The sequence below is a fragment of the Mirounga leonina genome, unplaced genomic scaffold (assembly GCF_011800145.1).
Source record: "Mirounga leonina isolate KUSES-001 unplaced genomic scaffold, KU_Mleo_1.0 Mir_101609, whole genome shotgun sequence".
Lineage (NCBI taxonomy): Eukaryota > Metazoa > Chordata > Mammalia > Carnivora > Phocidae > Mirounga > Mirounga leonina.
The window spans coordinates 7,646,200-7,672,534 of NW_023270164.1; the positions used below are offsets into that span (position 1 = coordinate 7,646,200).

Sequence of the window (26,335 nt, forward strand, 5' to 3'; positions counted from 1 at the left end):
TTTCATAAACTTGGCACTGACCTGGAAGTTTCAAAGCATTTTAAAATTAAAATGTAGACTGGCATTACATCTAAATCCCGCTTCCTGTCCTCCCATTTCGTCTCCTACTTTGCAAACCTAGTGGTGATGAAAACAGCAAGGATATCGTCAAACAGAAGGTTACGTGAAGCAGCAAGCTTTGCCTTTTGGGAGAGTCACCTTTTCACCTTGTCTTCACCTGGGTCCCTCACAGCTACTGGTGCTGGAGCTGGAGGCGACACAGGCAACAAGCTGTATTTGAGTGTGTGCGCAGCTCCTGTCTCCAAGAGGCCTTCAGTCTGCTGGGAGAAAAGAGAGAGGCTCAGATATATCTGGTGCTATTACAGAAAATGATCAGCACTCTAACAGGTGCAGAGAAAATGCATGCAAGGGAGAAAAATAATACTAGCTACCGTTGATTGGATACTTACTAGAGGCCGTGTGTTTTACTAACATCTTTTCATGTAATCATTCCAACGACCATGAATGGAAGGTATTATTTATTATTATCCTCATTTGATTGTGAGGAAGCTCCCCTCAAGAGGGGTGACAAGCCTCGCCTCGGGTGACTCGGCTAATATATGGGAGAGCCCGGATTCAAATCTAGAGCTTTGGGACTCTAAACCCGTTCCTGTCGATTACTATACTCTTCTGCCTCCCCCAAGGCAGGCACCCACTATTCTGACTCAGGGGTTTGAGGTGTGGTTTGCACTGAATGTGGAAGGTTGAATAAAAGACGCAGTAAAAACAGGAAGACATAGGGACGCCTGGGTGGCTCAGTTGGTGAAGCATCTGCTTCCGGCTCAGGTCATGATCCCGGGGTCCTGGGATCGAGCCCCGCATCGGGCTCCCTGCTCCGCGGGGAGCCTGCTTCTCCCTCTGCCTCTGCTCCTCCCCCTGTTTGTGCACTGCACCAGTGACTGAGTGTGTGTGTGCGGGTCGGTGGGTGAGGACAGCGTCCAGGAGGGTGAGGAGGAAGGTCTAGAGAAAGAGTAGCATGGGGAGGGGACAGACTGAGTACAGCCATGATCTGAATCAGGCAACATATCATGGAAGCTCTTGGGCAAACCTGCGTACAGTCCTCCCGTTCAATGTGGTGAATTTCTGCAAAATTGGATACACATCACACACACACACACACACACACACACACAGTAACAGTGAGGTCTGTCCCACAGAGTTGAGCTCAGCTAATTAAAAAGCTGTATTGTAGAGGAGCGCTTCTTTTTTTTTTAAATTTTTTTATTGTTATGTTAATCCCCATACATTACATCATTAGATTTAGATGTAGTGTTCCATGATTCATTGTTTGTGCAGAACACCCAGTGCTCCATGCAGAACGTGCCCTCCTTAATACCCATCACCAGGGTCACCCATCCCCCCACCCCTCTCCCCTCTACAACCCTCACTTTGTTTTTCAGAGTCCATCGTCTCTCATGGTTCGTCTCCCCCTCCGATTTCCCCCCCTTCATTCTTCTCCAGCTACCTTCTTCTTTTTTTTTTTCCTCTTAACATATATTGCATTATTTGTTTCAGAGGTACAGATCTGGGATTCAACAATCTTGCACAATTGACAGCGCTTACCAGAGCACATACCCTCCCCAGTGTCTATCACCCAGTCACCCCATCCCTCCCACCCCACCCCCCACTCCAGCAACCCTCAGTTTGTTTCCTGGATTAAGAATTCCTCATATCAGTGAGATCATATGATACATGTCTTATTCTGATTGACTTATTTTGCTTAGCATAATACCCTCTAGTTCCATCCATGTCATTGTGTTGCAAATGGCAAGATTTTGGGGGTTTTTTTTTGATGGCTGCATAATATTCCATTGTATATATATACCACATCTTCATTAGCCATTCATCTGTCGATGGACATCTTGGCTCTTTCCATAGTTTGGCTATTGTGGACATTGCTGCTATAAACATTGGGGTGCATGAACCCTTTCGGATCCCTACTTTTGTATCTTTGGGGTAAATACCCAGTAGTGCAATTGCTGGATCATATGGAGCGCTTCTTAAACTTGAATGTCCATAAGAATCCCCTGGGAAGCTTGTTGGAACACCCACGGCCCACACCAGCCCCAGAGATGTGGCCTTGGTAAGTCTGGGGCTGGCCCCGAGAATGTGCATTTCTAACCAGCTTCCAGGTGACGCTTACGCCACCAGTCTAGGGACCACGCTTTGCCCGGCGGCACCCGTGTCGAGCGGGGTCTCTCTTGGCCAGGAGCGAAAGGCGAGAGATTCGCCACGTGAACACTAAAATCATCCGCTTCCCGAGACCAAGGTCACATTTGTGTTCCCGTCTCCAGCTTTATCCGCCCCACCCCGTTCTATTCCAGACCCTACCGTGTAGCCCTTTTCAAAAATAAGAGTCTGAGCAGGTCATCCTCCTGCTAAACACATTAGCGGGTCCTTCGCCTTTGTGGGGCACGTCAACCCTTTCAGAGTCTTTCTTATTTCTTTTATCCCTCACCTTGTTGGGAAAAAACACCTTGCCGGTCCCCGAAAAGACCACGTTGCCTCTTTTCTACATCTGGAATGCCAATCATCCAGGGCCTGCCTCCCTTCATTTGATGAAATTCCATTTCTCCTGCAAGTGTTTCAAGATTGCTCACAACGCCCCTTGGGTGCCTCTCTACAGCACTCTTGCACAGTGTGGAAGTGGCCTGGTGACAAGGCCACGCTCTCCACTGATCTGGCAGCTCCTTGAAGACAGGCACTGGGTCTCGGCATTTAGTGCATGAATAAACAACTTAATAAATTGTAATTGAACTAGTGATATTCCAGACCTGGCAAGAATTAACCGTCACATCTGTTCTTCCTGGAGCAAAGGATTATGTGCTTTCTTAGAGTCTGAGCTACCACAGGGGGAAAAAGAAAAAAAAAAAAAAAACCTCTCTCACAAATAGCATAAGGAAATGACAACATGCCATTAATAACCCAGAAGAAGCTGTATCTGTTTTAGGATTTTTCCATCTGGGCATTACAAACCACAAAAGCAACTGTTTTGCCTCCACAAAGAACATATTTTTTTTTTTTTTAACAGCACACTTGCCAAAAGGACATTCCTTCTGTTGCATTTTGATCTATCCTGATTTAATTTAAAGTTTGGAGATGGGGTCTGACCTTATCTATCAGTGGCTGAGCTGTTGTCTCATGGAAATGCAGTTCGAAACTCATTAATAGTGTAGCCTGTATATTATAACTTAGAAGCTTTGGGTTATCACTGATGCTTGCAATTGCTATGGAAACCGGGTTCATATGCACCTTTCAAAGAGTCTGCTTTAAAACAGGGGAAAAAAGGGAAGAGGAAAAAAAGGATCCTTGAAAGAATAAGATATTAGTACCCAACACACATAGGCAGGTTTCGTGATGCAAAAATGCTCTGCCTACACAGTGAGAAAAACAATTCTTTATATTTTTTAGGAGCTAATAATGTAGAACCTTGTATTAGAGAACTGTGTTTATACTGGTGAGGAAGAATGCCTCCGGCAACTTTCCCCCCTGCCCCCCCCCCCACGCACACACGCAACTGTAATTTTCAGCTTTCCCCAGACTTTTCCCAGACTACATCCTTAAATCCTCCAAAAGCCCCTGCACATGCAGCTTCAGTTGCTAAAGTCCAACCAGTGTGGACACTGGCAGAGAGCTCAGCCTCTTATGCCCCCACCCCTGATGTATATTGAATGCTGCATCCATTGCTTATGGACTGAATTTCCCCATGTTGAAATGGTAGCCCTAATTTGATCAAGGGCCTCATAAAAAAAATTCTGGTTGTCTTCCCCCACAGATCTGGGTTTTGGAGGCTCCATCCTTCATCTCTCTCCTTGCCCACATTTCTCCCTAATGATCCTATTAATCCAAGTGTGGTATTGTGTTGAGTAAATGAAAACGTGAACAGCCACCAATGTGGAGGGGGAGACTCGGCCACCACCTGAGACTGGCACCGGAGGGGGGCGGGGAAGCCAGAGAACAGGGTGGCCTGGGTGGCTCAGCCGTTAAGTGTCTGCCTTCAGCTCAGGTCATGATCCCAGGGTCCTGGGATCGAGCCCCGCGTCGGGTTCCCTGCTCCGCGGGGAAGCTTGCTTCTCCCTCTCCCACTCCCCCTGCTTGTGCGTGCGTGCTCTCTCTCTCAAATAAATAAAATCTTAAAAGAAAAAGCCAGAGAACGGGGGTGTGGGATGGGGGGGTGTTTGATGACAAACGTCAGAACTGGCTTCTGAGTGGTGTGGCCCTACACACATCATCTCACTCTCTTACTCCCAAATGTCTGTCTTTCGCTGTTGTTTCTTTCCCTACAAAACTCGGCTCTTTCATCTCCTTTTTTCTTTCCACTCCCTGTCTCCTTCCCTTCTGCTCTGCTCCAGCCTGACTCGCCTCCCTTCTGGCCACTCCCCTGGCCTTCTCCATGCTTCCTCCCCATCAGGCTGGGGTGGAGGATTGAAAGTAAAGGGATACACACCTCTCAAAAGAGTACCTGCCCTGATTCAACGATGGGACCCAGTCTTCCAGAGCAGGACAGTATAGCTCCATAGAGCACCATCCAACAAAAGGAAGCATGGTTTAGAGTCCATATCTTACGTAACTGTCTAACTTCTGAGACAAAGCATCTATAATGCCTCATTCCAATAAGGGAAAAACAAAACTCTCAGCATCATCTTGTGGTAAAGGATTCTCCCGAGTGGACACCCCAACTCCCAGTGCACCACTATGTGTCATCCCCTCCGATGTCTGTTTACCTCCCCACTTGTGACTCCTTCTCTGGCTTTCCCCTAATCCCCTCTGCGCTCCTTCCCTAACCCTGAACGCACGTGAGCTGGGCCTCCTCTTCTCTTGAACTGGAACAGATCCTGAGGGTTGGGTTCCCTCTGTCCTCACATTCAGACAGAAGGAACTCAAAAGAGAGTACCTCTTCTGGAGGCTGGTGCTCACCTTGCAGGCATCTAGAAACTACTTAGTGGCTTTCAAGTCATTAACATCACCTAAACAAGGACTCCTGTCCCTCTTTTAATACAGGGATCCTCTCTCTTGGAAGACTTCATAAATGATCCTTTCAGAACCATACGGGTCTCCCCCACTTGACTCAGACCTCCTTGGGGGCAGAGGCTGTGTTTCATTCATCAGACTGCCCCTGACGCATAGCCATGCTTGGTAAATGTTTGTTCACTGGTTGAAAGAGACATGTGCTCCATTCATCTTTGTTTGAGTGAATATCTCAGGTTCTTCGCTGAGCACGGACTCAGAGCAGAGGGTGAGAGGGAGCAGCACAAGCACCTGGGGCTCAGGGGGGTGTGCGTGTGGGGGAGGGGGCAGCTCCTAGATCGGAGATCGTTTTCCTGAGACCACTCCCACTCTACAGCTTTACAGAAAAGCAGCCCCTGCTGCAAAGTCAGGGTAGACATGTGTGCTTAGGGGGCATGCAGGAAGAAGCCTTAGTCCCCATCAAGGACCTGAATAGAGCCAGTGTTGTATGCTGGGGGGGAGGACTCGGCCTGAGGAAGCCAGACAGGACTGGGTTTGAATCCGGATCCCATCATTCAGCAGCTGTGGATTTGGACAAGTTACATAAGTGTTTTTATTTTAAATTTCCTCACCTCTAAAATGGGAAAAACAATACTATTTCAAAGGATTGTGGGCATAAAAGCCCTAGTACAGTGTTGGACACATCACATATACTCAGGAAAGGCCAATTATTAGCTGTAGTACTGGTTGTAGTATTGATATAATTATTTGGTTGGATGGAAAAGAGAACTATCCTTTTCCTCATCGTTCCTTCAGTAAGATTTTGTGTCCTTTTTATGACAGTTCAGAGGGTTAATGACTCATTGAGAGCCAGTCACAACTTTTAGAGCTAGTGAACTCAATCCTCCATTCTTTTTTTTTCACATTTTTTTTCTCCCCTCCCTTCCCAATTTCTCACTCTGGCTACCTCTTTCTCTCCTTCCGTTTTTATAATGATCCCCAATTTTGACCCACTCCCTTCCCAATCAATACTCGATACCACATTCTTCGTTTATTCTAAGGTGTGAAAGGCCGATAAGTCCCTATGATGTTATTCCCAGGGGATATTTGCACATGAAAAAGAACAGAATCCTTTAACTGAAAATATTAAGATCCTTTTTTTTTTTTAAAGATTTTATTTATTTATTTGGCAGAGAGAGACACAGCGAGAGAGGGAACACAAGCAGGGGGAGTGGGAGAGTCAGAAGCAGGCTTCCAGCTGAGCAGGGACCCCCAATGCGGGGCTCTGGGATCATGACCTGAGCTGAAGGCAGACGCTTTTCGACTGAGCCACCCAAGTGCCCCTGAAAATATTAAGATCCTTTGAGTTCAGTGTTTTTCAAATTACAGGTTGCAATTTAAAGGGGCCAATTTAGTGGCTCTTGACTACCATTCTTTCATATTATTGTGCCTTATTACATGTTATTTAGTGCACTAATGTAGAGGGATAAAATGCAAACAATTTCAAAGTCTAGAGGGACATGTAATTGCTTTAACCTTCAAGAGGAAGTTATTCTTATTTAACAATCCATTTATACCATTATGTGTCCCAGGTTTTAAATAACCAGCCCTGCTGAATCTCAGACTGAAAAATGAGTAAACAAAGGCTGACATCAGAGGAGTTACTAGAGGAGATGATACTGATAAAGAGTTGAAACTGGAACTGAACACTCTCAGATTCCTTTCACCAAAGGAAACTTAATAACTTAAATAATAAAAGTCCATTTTCTATGGGCACCTGGGTGGCTCAGTGGGTTAAGCATCTACTTTCAGCTCAGGTCATGATCTCGGGGTCCCGGGATCAAGCCTGCCTGGGCTCCCTGCTCGGTGGGGAGTCTGCTTCTCCCTCTGTTATATCTCTCGCTCTCACTCTCTCTAAAATAAAAATAAAATCTTTGAAAAAAGCAACATTTTTAAAAAAAGAAAAGTCTACTTTCTATATAGCCCAGTACTATGTCACTTAATTAGGAAATCACAGTGTGGAAAAAAAAATATCTCTCTAGATTGCATTTGACTAGGTACCAAAAGCACCACACATAAAAGAAAAAACTGATAAGTCGAACTACATCAAAACTAAAAACTTTGGGGGCACCTGGGTGGTTCAGTTGGTTAAGTGTCTGCCTTTAGCTCAGGTCATGATCTCAGGGTCCTGGGACCGAACCCCACGTTGGGCTCTCTGCTCAGCGGGGAGTCTGCTTCTCTCTCTCCCTCTGCCTGATGCTCCCCATGCTTGTTCTCTCTCTCTCTCAAATAAATAAATAAAATCTTAAAAAAAAAACCTAAAAACTTTTGCAGAGCAGAAGTCTCTGTAAGCGGATAAAATAAGGTACAGAATATAAGAAAAGATTTGCAAATCAAAGAACTCTCAAAACTCAATGGTAAAAACAGATAATCAAACTAGAAACTGGGCAAATGACATTTCACAGAAGAAGATATGCAGATGGCAAATAAACACGTGAAAAGATGCGCAACATCATTAGCCATTCGTGAAACGCAAATGAGGACATCAGGACACTTTTATAAAAATGACTTAAAAATAGTGACAATACCAAATGTTGGTAAGGTTGCAGAGAAACTGGAATGCTCATATATGCTGGTGGGAATGAAATGGCACAGGCGCTCTGGAAAACAGTTTGGCAGTTTCTTAAGAAACTGCAACCACCGTACGAGCCGGCAAGTGCACTCCCGGGCATTGATCCCAGAAAAGTGAAAACTTATGTTCACACAAAAACCTGTGCACGAATGTTCATAGCAGCTCCTTTTGTAATACCAAAACCTGGAACCAGTCTGGATGCCCTTCAATGGATGACTGGATAAACAAAGCGTGGTACATCCCAAAAGGTTATATACTGTATGATTTCATTGATAGAATATTCTTGAAATGAGAAAATTCTAGAAATGGAGAAGAGATGTGGCTACAAAAGGGCAACATGAGGGATCCTTGTGGTGAGGCAATGTTCTGTATCTTGATCGTATTAACATCAATATCTGGGTTGTGGTATTGTGTTATAGTTTTGCAACATGTTACTGGGATGTAATGATTTATAAGAAATAATATATTTGCTCATCCAAATGACCCAAATTATATTTCTCAGATATATTTGCACTTCATCCACAGTTCCCTGAAAAACGCTTCAGAGCCATAAAGGTGAAATGGGTGTCCTGCTATTAATGAAAGTGACTTTTGGACCCCACCCAAGGGCAAGGGCTGGTTGTCAGGGGAACCAACCGTGTCACTATAGGCTTGAAACTTTCAGCCCCACCCCCTGACCTTGGGGGAGGGGAGAGGCTGAAGGTTGAATTAGCCAATGGCCAATGACTTAGTCAATCCTGACTATGTCATAAAGCCCCCATAAGACCCCAAGAGGACAGGGTTTTTTGGTCCTTTTTTTTTTTGGAGAGCTTTCATGCTTGGGGAACCAGAATGCTTCCGTGCCACTGAGCTGGGATCCAAGATCCATGACAACAGAAGCTCCTTTATTCAGGACCCCCCCCCATGTATCTCTTCATCTGGCTATCGATTCATAGCCTTTAATAAACTGCCAAATGTAACTGTTTCCCTGAGTTCTGTGAGCTGCTCTAGCAAATTAATCAAAGTTCTTCGTCCTTGGAACCCACAATCTGTAACTGGTCGGTCAGAGGCAAAGGTGATGGCCTAGGGTAGTGACTGGTATCTGGCCGGAGTGGGAGTAGGACTGAACCCTTAACCTGTGGAATTGGATGCTATCTTCAGGTAGTGTGAGAATTGCTTGCTGTGTGTGTGGGAAGCCCCTCCTCCCACATTGGAATTGGGTCCGGAAACCCTAAAAGAGTTACCATTGAGGAAAGCTAGGTAAAGAGAACTCAGGATCCCTCTGTATCATTTCTCACAATTGTATGTGAACCTACAATTATCTCAGTAAACTTTTAAATTAAAAAAAAAAAAAAAAGGAAATACACAAAAAATCTTTGGGCTTACTTCTGTCCAGAAGCTATAATCATGTCACTGGTTGCAAAGGAATCTGTCATGAAAGAAAAGCTCAGTTGTTTTCTCAAAGCTAACTAGGTCAAACAATAAACTAATAATAGCAAGTTATTTAGCAAGCTATAAACCAAAACGGTGTAAAAACTTGGCAGTTGAATTCTATTTCCTATTTCTCCATACCTTAGAAGGCTGAATAGGCCATAGTGATCAAGGTAGAAATAACACTGTTTCAACAAATGACAAAATATTTGAGAGAAGGGAGGGTCCCCAATGTCTTGAGAATCGATGACTCATAAAGGGTCGTGTGTGTATCTGCTGGGAGGATTGAGGAAACAAAGGGTTGAGGCTAAGACCGTTAAGAGAAGGGAGTACTAAGATAACATTAGATTTTCTTTTAAATATTGACATCTAATCTGTGCACCTGGTGTACAAGACACAGTCCGAATAGACACGCACAATTTTAACCCAGTGATTCGTGAAAAGGAACTATTTTTGTTGAGAAAAAAGGTAGCATTTCCTTGTAAGCACTGAAAGAAAAGAGAAAATGTAAAGATCCTAAGCTCATTACTCTTAACATATCTTCCCCTCCCCAATTAAACAGGCAAATCACCCTAAAGACAAGTGCTTTTCAGCCTGAATATTCATCAGACTATGTAACCTAACTGTACTGACTACATTTTGATTTTGTAACAAAACCTTTTTATAAAAGCCAGTCGATAAAAAAAAAAAGCCAGTACATCTACAAATGAATGTAAATTAATCCCCTTTAACATCTAAAAAGCTGTATAATATGTACAGCAACCAGTAGTTTTCTAAAAGCCAAGTGGTTTTAAATTGCTATCAGTATTTGCCACAAAGAACCACGCACAAAAATACTAAGCAACCGTTTTGCCGTTAGTGTATTATTTTCTAAGTTCACCATTGAATTATGGAGGTACAGTTTAACTGATGGGTATTTTCAGTACTGGAAGCCGGGCCTCGACAAGCAAGCAGCAGCGTGTTGGAATAGCAGTTCGTGGCAGTTCGTGGCAGTTCGTAACAGTTCGTAGCAGTTCGTGGCAGTTCGTGGCAGTTCGTAACAGTTCGTAGCAGTTTGTGGCAGTTCGTAACAGTTCGTAACAGTTCGTAGCAGTTTGTGGCAGTTCGTAACAGTTCGTAACAGTTCGTAGCAGTTCGCGGCAGTTCGTAACAGTTCGTAGCAGTTCGTATGGCACGCAATGGCCGGGCAGAGCAGATGTTGTCTAGGCAGAAAATGACTGGGTTTGCAGTTCGTCACTTGTAGGACCTTCATCCGATTCTTCCGCAGCAGTGTTGTCTTCGTTGTTGTCATCATGTAGAGTTTCTTCGTTGTCATCCTTGTCTTTCTCGTGTTCGAAGTCTTTGGAGATCAGTTCTCTAGCCAGCTTGAGGTTCAGGCCTTCGTTAGAGTGTAGTTTCCTTTTCATTTCGAACTGCCGCTGCTTTTCTTGCTTGTCGAGAAGGATCTTGCGGCTGTGCGCCCCGTCACTCTCCGGCTCTCCCAACTGGCAGTTCAACTCCAAAGTAGCACAGGCGGCTAATTTCTTGGCTAAGATGTCTGGGGTCATGGCTTCCTTTGCTTCCAAATCACTCACTGGCTCTTCTCCATCATCCTGTGGGCTGAAGTAGGGGCTGCTGGGCTCGTTGATCTTCATTAAATTGTAGTCTCTGTAGGATGGACGGTGTGTGGCCAGGATGTTGGATTCGTCCCATTTCTGGGACTTTTTTCTCTTTACCTCTGGTATTGTCCCTCCCGACTGCTGGGCAGAGGCAGTCACCGAGGAAGCAGTGGAGCTCTTATTCTTCAGTATCCCCTTGATGGGCCTGTGTGAGGTGGTGGAGGTCGCCATGCCTCCCTGGGGAGACAAGGGCCGCCGCGGGAGGGTTGGGCCTCCGCAGCCTCCTGCCTACCCTCCAGGCTGAAGCAGCAGCTCGGTCTGTTCTGGGCACTGGTCGCAACGTCCTAAGAGCTTCACCAGGTCCCAACGTCACAAAGGACACTGCAGATGACATCACAGAGGTGGCCACTGCCGTCATGGCCGCCGTCATGGCCCCCGTCACCGCCTCCCAGCCCATGCTGGCAGTTTTTTTGTTTTAAGGAGTAATATGGGAAATAGCCCTGTGTTAAACACGAAACAGGGAAGTACTGTTTTGTGAATTTCTATGTAGTCTGTCTGGGTACCAGAGGCTATGTAAAACATATGTCTTACTGTGGGTCCCGGTCAAAAATTTGACTCACTAGTTTGGTTGGAAAGATTGGAGGTGTAGGTGCTACAAGGCGATTACCTTCTGCTCCTTCCTTCTGTCACCATGCACACCTCCCTCTCCCCTACCTACTTACACACACAAGCACACACATACACACAAAACCCCTGGTCTTTCTCTCATGCTCCACCTCTGGGTTAATGGCCCCAATATCCAGTCACTTACACCAGCTGGGAACCTGGCATCATCCTCCGTGCCTCACTCTCCAGTCCAGCTCTCAGGCACTGGCCTAAATAGTTCGAGAAACTTTTCAATTCTCTCTCTTCCACCACCACCCTGTTTCATTTCACCACCACCTCTTGTGGGGACTACAGCCACAGCCTTTGAACTGTGCCCTGCCTCCCGTAACCCCTCCTGCTGCCTTCCAACCTCTTTTATCCACCCTCTAGCCAGAGTGGTTTTTCAAAAACACCCACCAAATCTTGTCACATCTCTCTTTCAAACCCCTTAACAGCTGTCCATTTTCTGTAACATAAAGACCCATATCCAGAAGAGGCCAAAAAAGGCAGCTCTCTGAACTGCTCAGACATACATCTGGAGCATTCTCCCGCTGAAGTCTTCCCACCCTACCTCCAGCTTTCAATCCTGGCCTTTCCGTGCCAAGAGCATCCACTTCCCTTCCTACCCCACAGGCTTTTACAGTTTTCAGCTCAATCTTTATTGCCTTATTTGGGCCTGTTTCCTGAGCCCCAGGGCAGACAGGCCTTCCTGTGCTCTCATGGCCTCTCTTATTCTCTTTGGCATTGTGATTATACTATCTGTGCACACTAGATGGTAAACTCTAAGAGAGCAAGGAAGATGTGTTTTGCTCACCATCATCTCCAGCTCTGTATCTTCACAACATGATGCTGTTCCTGGCACATAGTAGGTATTACAAAAATATTTATTGAGTGAATAATAAATGAGAGGTGATGGGGAACTGTAAGAATGAGATGTGTGAATAGAGAAAAGAGGACTCCAGAGCCTTTACAGTCAGTTACCATTTGTCCAGTTAGTCACATGGGGGGGGGACCCAAAAACCCATATGTGGAATTTGGGGGCTGTTATAGGAGTGACTTTGGAACATTTTGTCCTTCACAGGCCTCATATTTCACAGGCAGTGACATTCTTCTAAAAAACAAAAAGGAAATTAAGATCCAGTTTCACATTCTCCCCTCCAGGTAGCACTCACAAGATTTTTTTCTCCCTTCTGATAACATTTTGCTTCCTTCTCTCTCCCTCAAGGTCTTTCTGCATTTTTGAAACACAAAAGCAAAAGCATGAAAGAACCGTAAAACTTTTACAAGGGTCTTAAGCACCTTAAGTTCAAGTTGTCCTGTATTCTCCAAAGTCCTACTAACTTCAGGAACTCTGCAATCACTTTAAAACTGTGTTATTCATCTCAGAAAAAGAATTTCCTGATACCCTACTCTTTGGAAAAAAAAAAAAAAAGCTGCATTCTGTGGTGAGGGCTTTCAGGGATTCAAAAGCTGATATTCAAGGCTACAGGAAAACCCTCCGGTATGTCAAGGGAGGAAAAAAACAACCTTCATTATTCAGAACTACTCCAGGCTACCCTTTTAAAAAGCCTAAATGCAAGGCAACACAGGGCAGCACAAATGTGGTTAGTCCTCCTGGCTGGTAGGCAGTGTGGGCCTGTGCATGTTTAGCTGTAAACAGGATGTTAAAGGGAGATGCTGATTCCAGTGCATTGGGATTTTGCTTTTGTCCGTACACAGCACCCACACCCACATACTGTGATCTGAATATACAAGCTGCTCAATATATAATGAGTCAGCAATCCGGTTGTTCTTGTGCTTTCTGAAATTCATCTTTCAGTAGCACAAAGGCAGCTCATGCTGGGGCAGGAGCACTATGATTGTGACCTATTACATGGGCCACAAACAACATGGTTTAAAGAAAGAATCCGCCAGGCCTGACAGATTTCAGTTGTACCTTACGTAAAAGTAATCCTTTTTCACCTACCATTTGCTCGTTATCTGCTTAATTAATGAAAAGCTCCCTAAGAAAACCCCAAGTTTTGAGTTCTTGTCATCAAACTAAAAACTCTCAATCTCAGCAACCCTACCATAAGCTTGAGTTAGAAAAGATCAGCAGGCTTTCCAATATTCTTCTTTCTTTACGCTATTCACTTGTTATTGCCCTAGGACAAGAGAGGAGCAGTTATGTCTGAGGCTCCATCATACACACACACACACACACACACACACACTTCAGGGCTAACTAAAATTTTCCCAGTCAATGATACATTATATGAAATTTAGATGCACACCTAGAAGGTCCTTTCGACAAATATTTAGCGACCATCCACTGTATTTCCAAGAGCAGAACCTTCCTTTCAAATGCACAGAAAGCCAAGTGGTGCTTCGGTGGTCCTCAATGGGTTGATGTTTGATAAATACATCTAAATACCCATGCTGTTCTATCATCACAATTTTAAAAAAACATTTAAAAAATATCTGATTTTTAAAATGTCATTTGAACCCTCTGATGTTTGCACAGGATCAGAGTATTCTGCAGAGCACTGATTGACTCCACAGCTTTGTTTCTTCCCCTGAGAATCACCTCTTTTCCATGGAGACATTCTCCAAGTGCTGTAAGTATGGGGGTTGGCTCGAAAGGAGAACCAAGCTGGAAATAAAGAAATTCTCAACGAAAGGTGGAAACACCTAAGAAACCAAGAGTCCCCACCAACAAGGAAGGTATCCCAGATGTCCCACTGGTTGCCATTAGTGAGAGATTAGTAAAACTCTGAGAAGGCAGTGGGCTATTCGGGGACCAATCATGCTACTGGAAGTGGGGATTAGTACTAATTTAGCCATGTGGTATCTGAAGTCATGCATCAGTTTATCCAAGAATTATCCACAGTACTTGGAGAACTATGTTAAATACTGTGTGGTATGAAAACAAAAGTGCTCTTTGGTTTAAATCTCTGTTTCTTGCCCCATTTCTCTCTCTCATATTCCAAACCCAGGTTTCTGACATTCTACTAAATATCTGTATCTTGGATTGGGTTCCCTTACAAACAAACCCTGAGACAAGGATTCAAGTGCAAGTAGTCTATACTTGAGAAGAGATTTGCAGAAAACATTGGTAGGGGAGTAGGGAAGTGAGACAGGGGAGGGCAGGAGACTAAGGGTGCATCACCAAAGCACTTCCTCCTGTGGGCAACTGGAGCTTAATCCTGCTGCAAAACTGGGAGTCAGTGAGGAAGAGAGACCCCCGTGGCTCACCTCCACCTCATGGGTGAGGGTGCTGGAGTATATTTATGCATCAACTGCTGCCATCTTTACTTAAGGCCTGCTGGGAGTGGGGAGGAGCATTAACTCCCTGTACTTTGGATTCCGGCTGGAGCATTGGGAGTGGATGGCCAATGTGCTGATGCATCCTCCTGTTGGCTTCTTCCCATCCTTTTTCACAAATCTTCTCCTGCTATCCTGCTCCTTGGGCTCACAGTCCCAAATGAAAGTCTTTCTCTCCAGCTCTGCTTTTACAGGCAGAACCCAGACTAAAACAAGGATTGTGCATTTTATCTTCAGTTCCCCCACACCTAACACATAATTGACACCTGTCTAAACTCTGGCACATGCCCATATTTCTGTAAAGCTGGTGAATGAGCTGAGGAAAGTGGACAAAAATCTTTTGAAAGGAGGAGTCTGACAATATGGGCAGATCTAGAGAGGTTCAGTGAGGTGATGGTTTTCTATCTTTTTCATTAAAAGTTTGAAAGCAGTGAGACTTTTTTTTTTCCAAATGAAATATTACATAGAACTCCAGAATAACAACTGATAACACTGGAGCTAGGAAGCAATGGAGTTGGTCTGTCTGAATGAAGTGGGGACCCCAGAGTTATCATCACTTGGCACCTCAGAGGTGGTTCCTGAGGCATCATAGGGACCTGAGAAAGGAAGCCAATTTGAAAACCACTGTGAAAGTGAGTTGTTGCCCAAAGCATGAGTGTTTGGTTATCCCAAGGGTTGATTTTCTGAGTGGTCACTTGTCTTAAGGAGATTTTCTACTGTAGTGATTGACAATCATAATCATTGAGAGCAGGTCACAAAGGAGACAGGACATCACTGAAAATGTCTGATGTAACATAGTAAACATCAGCTTAGCCCCCCTCCAAGGGGATAATCCAGTTTGGGAATATTAAAGGAAGAGAAAGATCATCAATGGGAATGTCTGCCAGGAGTTATACAGAAAGTAAAGTCACAGATATCAGAAAACAGGCCTTGCAGGGATTGGCTGAAGAGTTTGTGGGAGAGAAATGTTCTTCCTGTTCCCTAAAGGACGCTAAAATGTTTCATAGGAAAATGAAAGATGGTTCCTCTTCTTTCTCTTGACCCTGCTGGGTCAGGGAAGGAGCTATTGATAAAATAGAACATGGTTTTATCAATCAATTATTTTCATATATACACATAAAGTTAGATTCCAGAAAGTATTATTTTGGCTCAGATGGAAATCCTGAAAGTTGTATCAGCCAAGCCCAGGAGATGGGAAGGGGGTTGGATCTAAACTTGGGGAGGAAGGGGTGCCTGGGTGGCTCAGTCAGTCAAGCGTCTGCCTTAGGCTCAGGTCGTGATGCCGGAGTCCTGGGATTGAGCCCTGGGTCGGGCTCCCTGCTCAGCGGGGAGTCTACTTCTCCCCCTCCTTCCCACTTGTGCTCTCTCTCACTATATCACTCTCTCTCAAATAAATAAAATATTTTTTGAAAAGTAAGTAAACTTGGGGAGGTATCTGATTTGGATATGAGGTACGTGCTGGAACCCCTGACTGCCACCACTCCTAGAAGGGTTGTGTAGCAAATGGGAAAGTACAATGCCATTGCAGTCCCAGAGGACTCATTGCCTAGTGGAGAAGATTGAGGATCAAAAAGATATGGTGGCTTGTTCAGGGTCAAACAGGCAGTTAGTGGCACAGCCAGCACTAAAAACCCAGGTCTTCTGGGACCACTATGGCAATGCACTTGCCCACTTGCTACATGCCTCTTCTAGAAGTAGTGGGAGTCAGGGTCCCAACATGTGTCTGATATCCAAATCAGATATCTCCCCAAGTTTAGATCCAACCCCCTTCTCATCTCTGCCTCTTTGGCCTGCACCATTCTCCAGTAGCACTGGCACTTGGAAAGAACAAAAGAAACAGCAAAACCACCATTTCAGGATTAAAATCCTAAAATCTTGTGTCCTCTGGGTAGCAAGCTAAAATATAAGGTGCAAGCTCAGCTTGAGGCACCAGTGGAAGAGTTTTTTGGGCAAGGAATCAATAGGCCAGCTGACCAAGTTTTCTAGTTCTGGATGAACCATAGTCAAATTAGAAAAGCAATAATGTGATCCCGGGCAGCAAAATTCAATTTTGCCAACAACACTGAGATTCCTTGAGGCAGCCCTTTAAAGATGACATTATAGACAGGATTATTTCCCATGTGTACAAATATGGCTGGGGAGAAAAACACACACATGGAGATATAACCTGATGTGTGATCCATTCTATTTAGGAAACAAATTTTCTTGTTATTATATATCTATATTTTTTAGAAACAACATTATAAAAACAGCAAGAGAGGGTAATAGAAAAAAAAATGAAACACTGCAAGTCTTTTTATGATGTTTCGCACGCAATAAGAAAAATAACTCACAGAATCGTCAGATTTCTTAGAAGCTGCAGTAAATATATTGTTAGCATCCCATGACTCACTAACAAGATGGTATCTGCAGGGAGGTGGGGCAAGAAAGCTGTCACCGAATTCCAGTCAATGATTTATGGTATTTGTGACTACCACATGCAAAGATCGTCAGCTGGCAATTCATTCTGGCTGATGTAACCCGACAGAATCTTCCTTTCTGACAACCAGTCCAGTAAGTAAGGTTAACACATTTCAGCTCTAATAAACAGAAGTAAACCTAGCAGTGAAGTTTGGTTCCATCTTAGTCATGCCTATGTGTTGGTTGTATTTAAACAGAGCCAGCAAAACAGTTCATGGCAGCCACGAAGACACTGACAGGAAGGCGGGAGTCAAAGAGAGTAGAACAGTGGTTGTCCAACCTCAACGTGCAGCAGAACTCCCTGAAGGGCTTGTTAAGACACAGAGTACTAGGCCCCTCCCCCAGGGCTTCTGATTCTGTAGGTCTGGGGCAGAAGGAATCTGAGAATTGGCATTTCAGCAAGTTCCTACGTGATGCGGATGGTGTTGGTCCAGGGGATACATGGAAAACTAGTGGAGTAGAACATGGTCCTGCCCCATCTGGCAGGTGATTTGGACAAATCCAGGTCCACAGCTGGAGACCCTGTGCTCTACTCTTTGGAAAGATGAGCAAGTACAAAGGGAAGTACAGAGGGAGGGGAATTCATTCTGTGGTGAGGGGCTTGTATAGGGGGTGTGTTTTGAACTAAGCACTGAAGTGAAGAAGGGCCAGGGAAGGGGACTTCAGGCAGAAAATGGAGAAGGTGGTCTGTGGTAGATGATGAGTACAAATGGTCTTTGAAGGATTGATCCATTACATACTGCAACAATAGAATGGCCACTCCTTTTAGAACTATATACAAGAATGGCCCATTGCTCTTTGTTTAATCAAACAGTCACACCAACTACTTGAGTTGATTGCACATGTAGAAAGAAAAGTGGAAGAAGGAGTTGGCAGGGTGGGTTCCCTGGCATTCCCTGTTACTGATTCTCTACTGATGTCTGCGCTTGCTCAGTACAAACTAGAGTCACATGAATAGCTATCCTTCAAAGGCAGAGTCTATTTCGCTTAGCTGATGGTTTTCCCCAGGGAATTGCCATTGTAACAGGTTACATAGACCCATAGATACTTGATAGGATAGTGGGTTGGTAGTATTTTAGGCATCTGATAGTGGTTGCAGGGTATATTCTTTTGGACAGAACAACTTTCTTGGCACTCTTGTAATCTCGTCTCACAGATGGTCCCCTGCAGGTTAGCCTGGCCATATTTGTCCAAGCATGCTTCATCCAACAGTCAATCTCAGTGGTCTCATGGCCCAGTTTTCACAAGGACTCCAATTAGAGCTCGATGGAAAGCACCTCACATGTAGAGATCCTGTTTTTGATGTCCTATGTGTCTTCTGTATCTCCTAATGCACACAGTAAGGGCTTGATAATGCTTTTGTTAATAAACAGCAGGGATCAATGCAAGCATGTCCATCAGACAGTCACTGGGGCTGTTCTAGGTGATGGCTGCCTTTGCCTTAATAGAAAATCCGCCAGCAGTAGATGGACACAACTCTTCAAAGAGATTAGCCCCCATCCCAATGTAAAATGGTCACTTCAGATAATTGTGCTAAAAATAATACACTTTATCATCAGGGTTTTTTTGTTTGTTTGTTTGTTTTTTGAGAAATATGCACTTAACAAAAGATAAAACAGAACATTGCTTCATGGCTCGGGCAATACATCTCTGTCTCCATTGTTTGTTTAAGTCTTATTAGGGTCAGTTGTGACCTGAATTGTTCCATTTTCCATTTCCCTGTGCCTATACTTCCAAACATTTCAGAAATAAAGTCCCTTTTTTTCATTTTATTTTTTTTAATGGGGAAGTATTGAGTATGACAAGGCCTGTCATCACCTAATGAGAAATGGCTCTTGGGCAACTTACAACTATTATTAAGATGACGTTTTTCCCCTCTGAGTATCAACAGGAAACCAAGGTGCATGGCTCAAAAAAAAAAAAAAAATACAAAACACCGAAGGACCAAAGAGAAGACAATAGCCAAAGCAAAATAGAAGAACCAGGTTTACGAATTTAGGCTTGGACTGGTAACATTTTCAAAGGCACCTTGAAAATTTTCCTTTAGAGAAAAGCAAAGGGACACGAGGAAAGTGAGATTTGGTATATCATGAGGTTTATTACTTTTCAGTAATGAATTAGTGACCCAATATTCTGACAAAGAAAAAGTCCCTCCCGTTGTCTGCTCATCAAGGAACCTGTAGCGGAGAAAGCCATTTTCAGATCAGTTCTGCACTACCAGATGAAAATCATTAGTATGAGATACATGCATACATAATGCATTGCTGCAAAATTGATACTGGGTATCACAGTGCAGACATGAAGTAATGTATTAGAAAACCACCATAAAGTATTGAATACTTAAAAACACCGTTTTTCTTTTTTGACAGCATAATGACAAGTTTCAAAGCACTCTTGTCTTTCAAATTATAGTACCATTTTGTTTTTATGGTTTCATTTCCCAATAGATGTTTAGATATGTGCCAACAGTCATGGGGATGAGGGTGGGTATGAAGATGAAATCACAAACTCCAAACTGTCTCAACTAATGCTTGGAATCTGGAAAGTTAGAGCAGATGCCTGAGATATGAATTGCAATTTTGTGTGGAAACAATCTGTCAGCAACATAGTGCTGAGTAGCAACTGTTCTTTAGAAAATAGTTTGTCTCCTTTGGTAGCATGGCTATGCTTGAAGAATAAAAGGTCACTGAAAGGTCCTCTGAAATTCTGGAGGCATGGAAGCAGGGATACAAGGCTAGATGTTATTGTAGGTGCTGATGTGATACCCAGTCCTGTCATTTTTACCCAGGTTTCCCAAATCTTTGACTTGGAAGGAATTCAAGATTTATCTAGGCCAGTACTTCTCAACATTAACGTGCTTATGAAACATCTGGAGATCTTGCTAAAATGCAGATTTTGACTCAGCAGGTCTGGGGTGGGGCCTGAGATTCTGCAAATCTAACGCGATCCCAGGTAAGGCCAATGCTGCTGGTCTGTGGAGTACATTTTGGAGTAGCAAGGTCTAAGACCGGTTTTGTTTGTTTTTTGACCTATAGTTTTTAGACATATAGTGTTTTGTAATTATGTCACAGGTAATTTGTTACCAGTGCTAGATAATGACCAAGTTTCTTCCACTGTAACTGTATATCTATGCATATTTCTATCTCGGTAGTTATAGCTGTATCTATGAATCAAAGTAATTTAAGATTATCCCCATAATATTACTCTCCTTGACATTGTTGGAGAGCAAAAATTTTCCTCTACCCTTTAAGATTCTTTTGGCTGGTCTAACAGTTACGTTGACATGAGACAGATTAACAGGAGAAAATAAAATTTAATTGCATACATATGGGGGCTCCATAAGACTATGACGAAGTCAGTCAGGCAGTTGAGGCTTATATGTCATCCAGAGCTAAGGGGGCTGAAGTCTGAGACTTCAAAGGGAAGAAAGATTATTTCACAGGAAGATGAAAAAGAGTAAATGTTTGGTTAACAAATGTTTCTTGGGCCATACAGAAGCAATGAGACACAGAGAGGAATTTTAACAGACTTTACTAGGTTCCTCTCTGTCTACCACACCTAGTCTGTATTATACTGCAGTCATCTATGGTGATAGCTCCCTCTCTGGAACAAGTCCTCTATATAAATTCTTTTAGGCAGTTAGAAGGAAGGTCAAAGTTTCTTCCTAAACCTTCCATTTCTTAAAAGTAATCAGCCTGAAATAATCCACATGTCAAAGAGACACATTTTGAGGTGGCAAATCTTGCTTCACTACAACATCTAGCTTCTGACACACTATTCTTAGTGGAAGATAAAAAGGTAGATTCCTGTGAGGAAATTACACATAGGCCTGGTTATGCCTTTGGGAATGTGTTACACAGGGAAGGTCAACTGCCGTGAGTGGAGGAAAGATTGAGAATTGCTAATCTAGTTCAATCTCTCAACTGATGATTCAAAAAGCAGGTCACATCGGCCCCTAAATAAATACGTATTGGATTTTTTTTTTTAATTTACACAAAGAATACATCTCCATTTAACAGATTTAAACAGTGAATATCTATGCAAAGGAAGAAGCAATCAATTCTTTGTATTCCTTCCAACCCTGTGTTAACTGTTTGTTGTGTGTACTTCCTGATGAAGTTTTTATACTTACATAAACACAGTTTTTAATAAAGTATATCAATTGCTCTGCGACTTGCTGTTATTATTTAATATTTTGGAAACAACTACAGCAGGTCTATTAGAAAAATATAACCAAGCATTTTCTTATTTAAAGTTTTAATCAGCTTAAAAATAATTTTCCTGGTCTTTAATTCTGCTTTTGTGATTCACAAACTACTTTTATTAAGCAGAAAATGAGTACCAATCAAAGTGTATTCCCAGGACACTAGAATGTAAGTTCTATGAATTCTAAGATCTTTGTCTGGATCAGATATATCCCAACTTCCTACAAGGGAGCCAGGTACATAGTAAGTACCTGACAAATATTTATTTAATGAGTCAACATCAGCTAGACAGTGTGAGGACAACTAGGAGATGGGTGGGGAGATCAGGATAGACTGTCAAGGAAAGGGGCTGAGGTATGCCCTGTATCTATTAAATGTTGGTCCTTGACACCATCCAGTAAGAATCAACATAGCAGTTGGGCAAATTGTGTCTGTGTCTAAATTTTGTTTAATGGCTGATCACATAATGAAATGGTTTTTCTTCATCCTAGCAATGTGATAAAATGGATATGCACTTTATTTGCCTTTTTTATGAATTAAAATTACCCTATGAAGACCAGTTAATTAAAAAAAAAAAAAACTAAAGAACACTAGGTAATTGATCAAATGCTAATTTGTGATTTACTGATATTCTCTTCTCCGATAAAGAGTCATGATATATCTATATCTATAGGTAGATACTTATGTAAAGGCTTTTGATCCCAGTTCTTACCAAACTTCAGAAAATGTTCATTTATTAAACAAATATTTCCATCCTTAGAACCAGGACCTAGGGGCCATGTATGTGTATAGATCTGCGCAGTAAAATTAGGGTGTGAGGGCAGGATGGAGGGAATACCAATATAATAAGAATCCTCATGCTTAGCTCAATACCATCCTTTAGAACACTGGAAACCTTCATAGCCACTCAATAATTATTGTACTCAACCTCCAAGTAAAAGAAAGCTGGGTATTCCTTTTGTGAATCAGGAGCAGAAGAAGTTTAGCCATATTTTGTACTGTGCTGATAACCCTCAAGTGCACTCCTCCATGGCCTTTGGCTCCATCTGGGGACAAAAAATTATCAGGTCATGTGATTTTCAGATGCTCTAGGACATCTAGAATTTTGAAGTTGTTATGCAAAGAAGAAAACAAAGACTCTTTGCTTCAGGGGAATTCGTTATAAAGATTCACTGGAGCTTTGAACTTGTTTGTATGCAATTCTACACCTTTTAAGATGCAAATCATTTGGCCAGATAAACCAGAGGAGATCTGTTGAAAAAATACTGTGGGCTTTGGCAGTTTAATAAAAGGCCCATTTTCAAAACCTTGCCTTATGTAGTGTGGGTCATGTCAGGGGATCTCATTTTGATGCTACTTGAAGTTAATAAAGGGGCAATAACTTCTGACAAAGGGTGTTGCAATTTAATATAGTTAACACTGTAAGGATGGAGGAGGCCAGATACTATTCTTGTTTTTGTAGCTTAGAATCTTTTTGAACCGAAACAAATTACTTAACCACTGTGAGCCTTGGTTTCCCCATGTACAAACAAAATAAACGCTAATATCTTCTTGTTGTTGGAAAAAAAAATCAATTGAGAAACTGTGCAGAACATTGGCTCAGTGCCTGGCACTCAGTAAGTGGTCAACAAGGTTAACTGGGATCATTGCTAATAAGAATAAAACATACATTGGGATGCCTGGGTGGTTCGGTCTGTTAGGCGTCTGCCTTCAGCTCGGGTCAAGATCCCAGGATCCTGGGATTGAGTCCCACATCAGGCTCCTTGCTCAGCAGGAAGCCTGCTTCTCCCTCTGCCTGCAGCTCCCCCTGCTTGTGCACTCTCTCTGACAAATAAATAAATAAAATCTTAAAAAAAGAATAAAACATACATTCCAAGCATGAGAGTATTTGTATTAGTTTGTTTTACTGAAAATTCCTCCTACTGCTATATTGGAGAAAGATCTAGCCAACACATGAACTCAGCTTCCTGCTATTATTTGGCCAGCATTATAGTTTGCTTTTAAACTTTGTTTTGGCTGGATCTTGAATGTCAGAAAACTTAAAAGAGAAGAACACAGGAGAAAGAATTTACTTTAAAATTGCACTTCCTTGTAATCTAGCCTTGAACCTATTTGGCCAAATCATCCAGAGTGGTGCTGATGACGTATCTTGCCCTCTTACTGGCTCAAGAGGAGCTGTCAGGAATGGATTGCCCTGTTCCACTTTAACAAGCCCATTTTGAGTCATTACAGTTTCTTGCTTAAGTACTTCTGAAACACATATTCTTTCATTGACAGATTATTTCAGCTCCTTCGGAACCATTCCCATCTATTATGCTGAGCGGTCTTAGTATTCAACTGTTGTTAAATTAATATGTATATGTGTAGTAGAAACGGATATGAGGACAAGTTACTATGCCAAGGCTTGTGATAGAAAAGCAAATATTTCAAATCTGTCATAGTATGACTGTGTGGTTAAAGGCATGGCATTTTTTATGTATATTTTAGTAGTCATAAGCTTGCAACCCCCGAAAATAACATGGATTGTGAGTCTTGCTATAGTTCCCCAAACATATATTAGTCCTTCATTACTATAGGTATTATAGGAGAGAAATGAATTTCTGTCCCTTCTAACACCCATTCTCTAGGCAGGAACCAAAGTAATACCTTTCAGTAAATCAGATCATGTCATTCCCTTGCTCAAAAGGCTTTATCATCTTTCCATTGGATCTAGAAAAAGAATCCAAATTCCTTCCTCAACAGGTGCCCTATTATAGGGGCCCTGCCTCTTCCTTTCTCTCTGTCTTCATCTTCCACTGTCTCCCCTCTGTCACTATCTTCTGTTTCTCTAAATGCAGTTTGCTTCAGCCTTGGGAACTTTGCATTTGCTTTTCTCTCTGTTTAGAGTGTTCTGTCTTTAATCTTTTGCATTCGAGGCTTTAATGTCTCAGCCCAAAGGCCACTTTCTTTAAGCCTCCCTTGACACACACACTAAATTAACACCTTCATCATCCAAACACTCTCTACCCTTTTGTCTATTATTATTATTATTAAATACAGCACTCATCACCACCCAAAATTATGTTCATCTCTGTTTTCTCGTCTGCTGTGTTTTCCCACTAGCATGAAGGCAGGATGTAATGCATCTTATTCATTGGCATATCCCCAGTGCCTGAATCAGTACTAGGCACAGACGAGACACTCAATAAATATTTGGATGAATCTTATGGTGATGCCTCAGAGAGGTGGTATGTCTCTCTTCAGTGCCTAATAAAGTGTGTTATTACCTAAAGGCAGGTTCTCATTCAAGCTCTGCCTTGACTTAGCTGTGTCATCTTAGACAAAGTATCCACATTGTTGAACTGTACTTGATTCATCATTCAAATAAGGAGAAGGATATAGCAGGGTCTTTCAAACTAGAAACAAAAAATTAGTAATGGATACTCTCTATTTTTAATATTTCAAAAAGATTGATGAAAATCTGACATTTAATCCATATTATATTTGTAGAGAACAAATATCAATTTTTTGGCTTTGTCTAGAATTCTATTAGTTCAGAATAATTAGCAGTTTTATGTCTTTTATTAAATCAAGGATAATTTAATTCTTTAGTAAAAAATTTTCAAATGGGAAAATAAAAGAATGGGTTATTGGGGCTGAAAAAGCATTGGAGAAGATGAGCTCTAAGTGTCTTATCAGCTTCAAAATTCTGTGATTCTTAGTACATCATTCAGAATACCTAGTTGTGAGCAACAGTCCATTCTAGCCAGTTACTGAAGAAGGGGATTTAGTAAAGAATGGCAGTTACCCTACAGAATCTCCAAGGCAGCAAGTAGCAAGGACTAGATACACCTTGGGATTGCAAAATAATGATACTCTAATTCTATCATTGTCAGTTGAATTTTTACACAGAATTTCTTGGTTAAAGCTCATACATTATTTATGTTGATAGGTAATACTAAATTTATACCCACAAATCATATGACCAACAATGAATGGGAGAGGAAGCCCTTTCCCTCACATCCTTGCCAAGTGCCAGGGCATTAGTGGATTGCTGGCCATCCATCTGTTCAAGGCCATGTTGAGACATCTTATTCCTCTCTGTGTGGCCCTCTTCCCAACCATTTGTTCTCCTAGACTTTGTTGCCACTTTGGGAATCCAAACAGATATTATAGGTATAAATCCCTTTGTCCCTTGGTCCTCCAGCTTCCAGTGAGGTATTTCCAACTCCTCACAACACTAACTCAAAAAGAAAGGCTCAGATATATTTCTTTCTCTTGGAATCACAGGCCTCTGGGCTCCTTACTTTCCCTCTGTCTCTCCTACTTCCCAGCATCCCAAGAATATTTTTCCCGTCTGAGTAGGAGTGGTGCTCTACTGTCACTCACGCGATTCTTCCAAACATTTTCTATGCCCCAGGTCTGCTCTAATTAAAATAGAAGTCACAATATGGTGGCCAAGAGGCAAATTTGACCACAGATTAATTTTATTTGTCTGGGTAGTGTTTTTAAAAGAAATTAATTGAAAGCTTTTAAGTAGGCCAAATACTTTTTGGCCCAGAAAATGTTTTGTCACAAAAACCCTCCATAAATGTTTAAAAGCATTTTTTTCCACCTCTGTGTTGTCTGTGACCAATTGGTAATTACTAGAACTTTCTTCAAAGCTCAATGCTAGGCCCTTTTCTCTTTTCTTCTTTATTCTGCCCCTAGCCCATCTCATCCATGCTCAAGGCTCTAATCCCCATCTATATGCAGTGATTCTCAAATTTATATCTCTGACACAGACCTTTGACTTTCAGCCTCTTATTTGACATCTCTACTTCTGTGTCTTGAATATTTTCAAGCTCAACAATTTCAAAGCCAAATTTATGATCCCTTCTCCTTGGTCTTCTTCCATTGTGCTGTATTTTAGCAAACGGTACCATAGTCCTCCTGGTAGTACAAAATCATGCAAAGGAACAAACAACAAAAACTGGAGTCACCTTGACCTCTTTCTCTTCTTTATTCCCTGTATCTTATCTATCAATCCTAACTGTTGCCAACTCCTTTATATTGTTACAAAGCAAATGAGTCTGTCCATTTACCTCCATTTCTACTATGACCTTTCCAGTCCAAGC

The 26,335-nt window shown here is 42.5% G+C and overlaps 1 protein-coding gene and 1 long non-coding RNA gene across 3 annotated transcripts; both read right to left on the reverse strand.

The window, feature by feature from the left end:
• On the reverse strand, positions 1-26,335 carry LOC118009397. The gene is made up of 3 exons (XR_004678911.1): positions 26,303-26,335; positions 118-320; positions 1-21 (listed from the first exon to the last, which is right to left on the reverse strand). It is a non-coding gene; the product is annotated as an uncharacterized LOC118009397 (long non-coding RNA).
• PPP1R2C (PPP1R2C family member C) lies at positions 10,068-11,250 on the reverse strand. 2 transcript variants are annotated; one of them, XM_035003316.1, is made up of 2 exons: positions 10,628-11,250; positions 10,068-10,549 (listed from the first exon to the last, which is right to left on the reverse strand). In XM_035003316.1, the coding sequence occupies exons 1-2, from the start codon at positions 10,855-10,857 to the stop codon at positions 10,231-10,233; spliced, it is 549 nt and encodes a 182-aa protein (XP_034859207.1). In that variant the 5' UTR covers positions 10,858-11,250; the 3' UTR covers positions 10,068-10,230. The 2 variants fall into 2 exon arrangements, with proteins under 2 accessions (XP_034859207.1, XP_034859198.1); XM_035003307.1 differs by having other exon boundaries at positions 10,068-11,250.

What these genes read in the sequence shown, in the direction of transcription:
- PPP1R2C (XM_035003307.1), bottom strand. Translation starts at nt 10,857, where the DNA reads ATGGCGACCTCCACCACCTCACACAGGCCCATCAAGGGGATACTGAAG.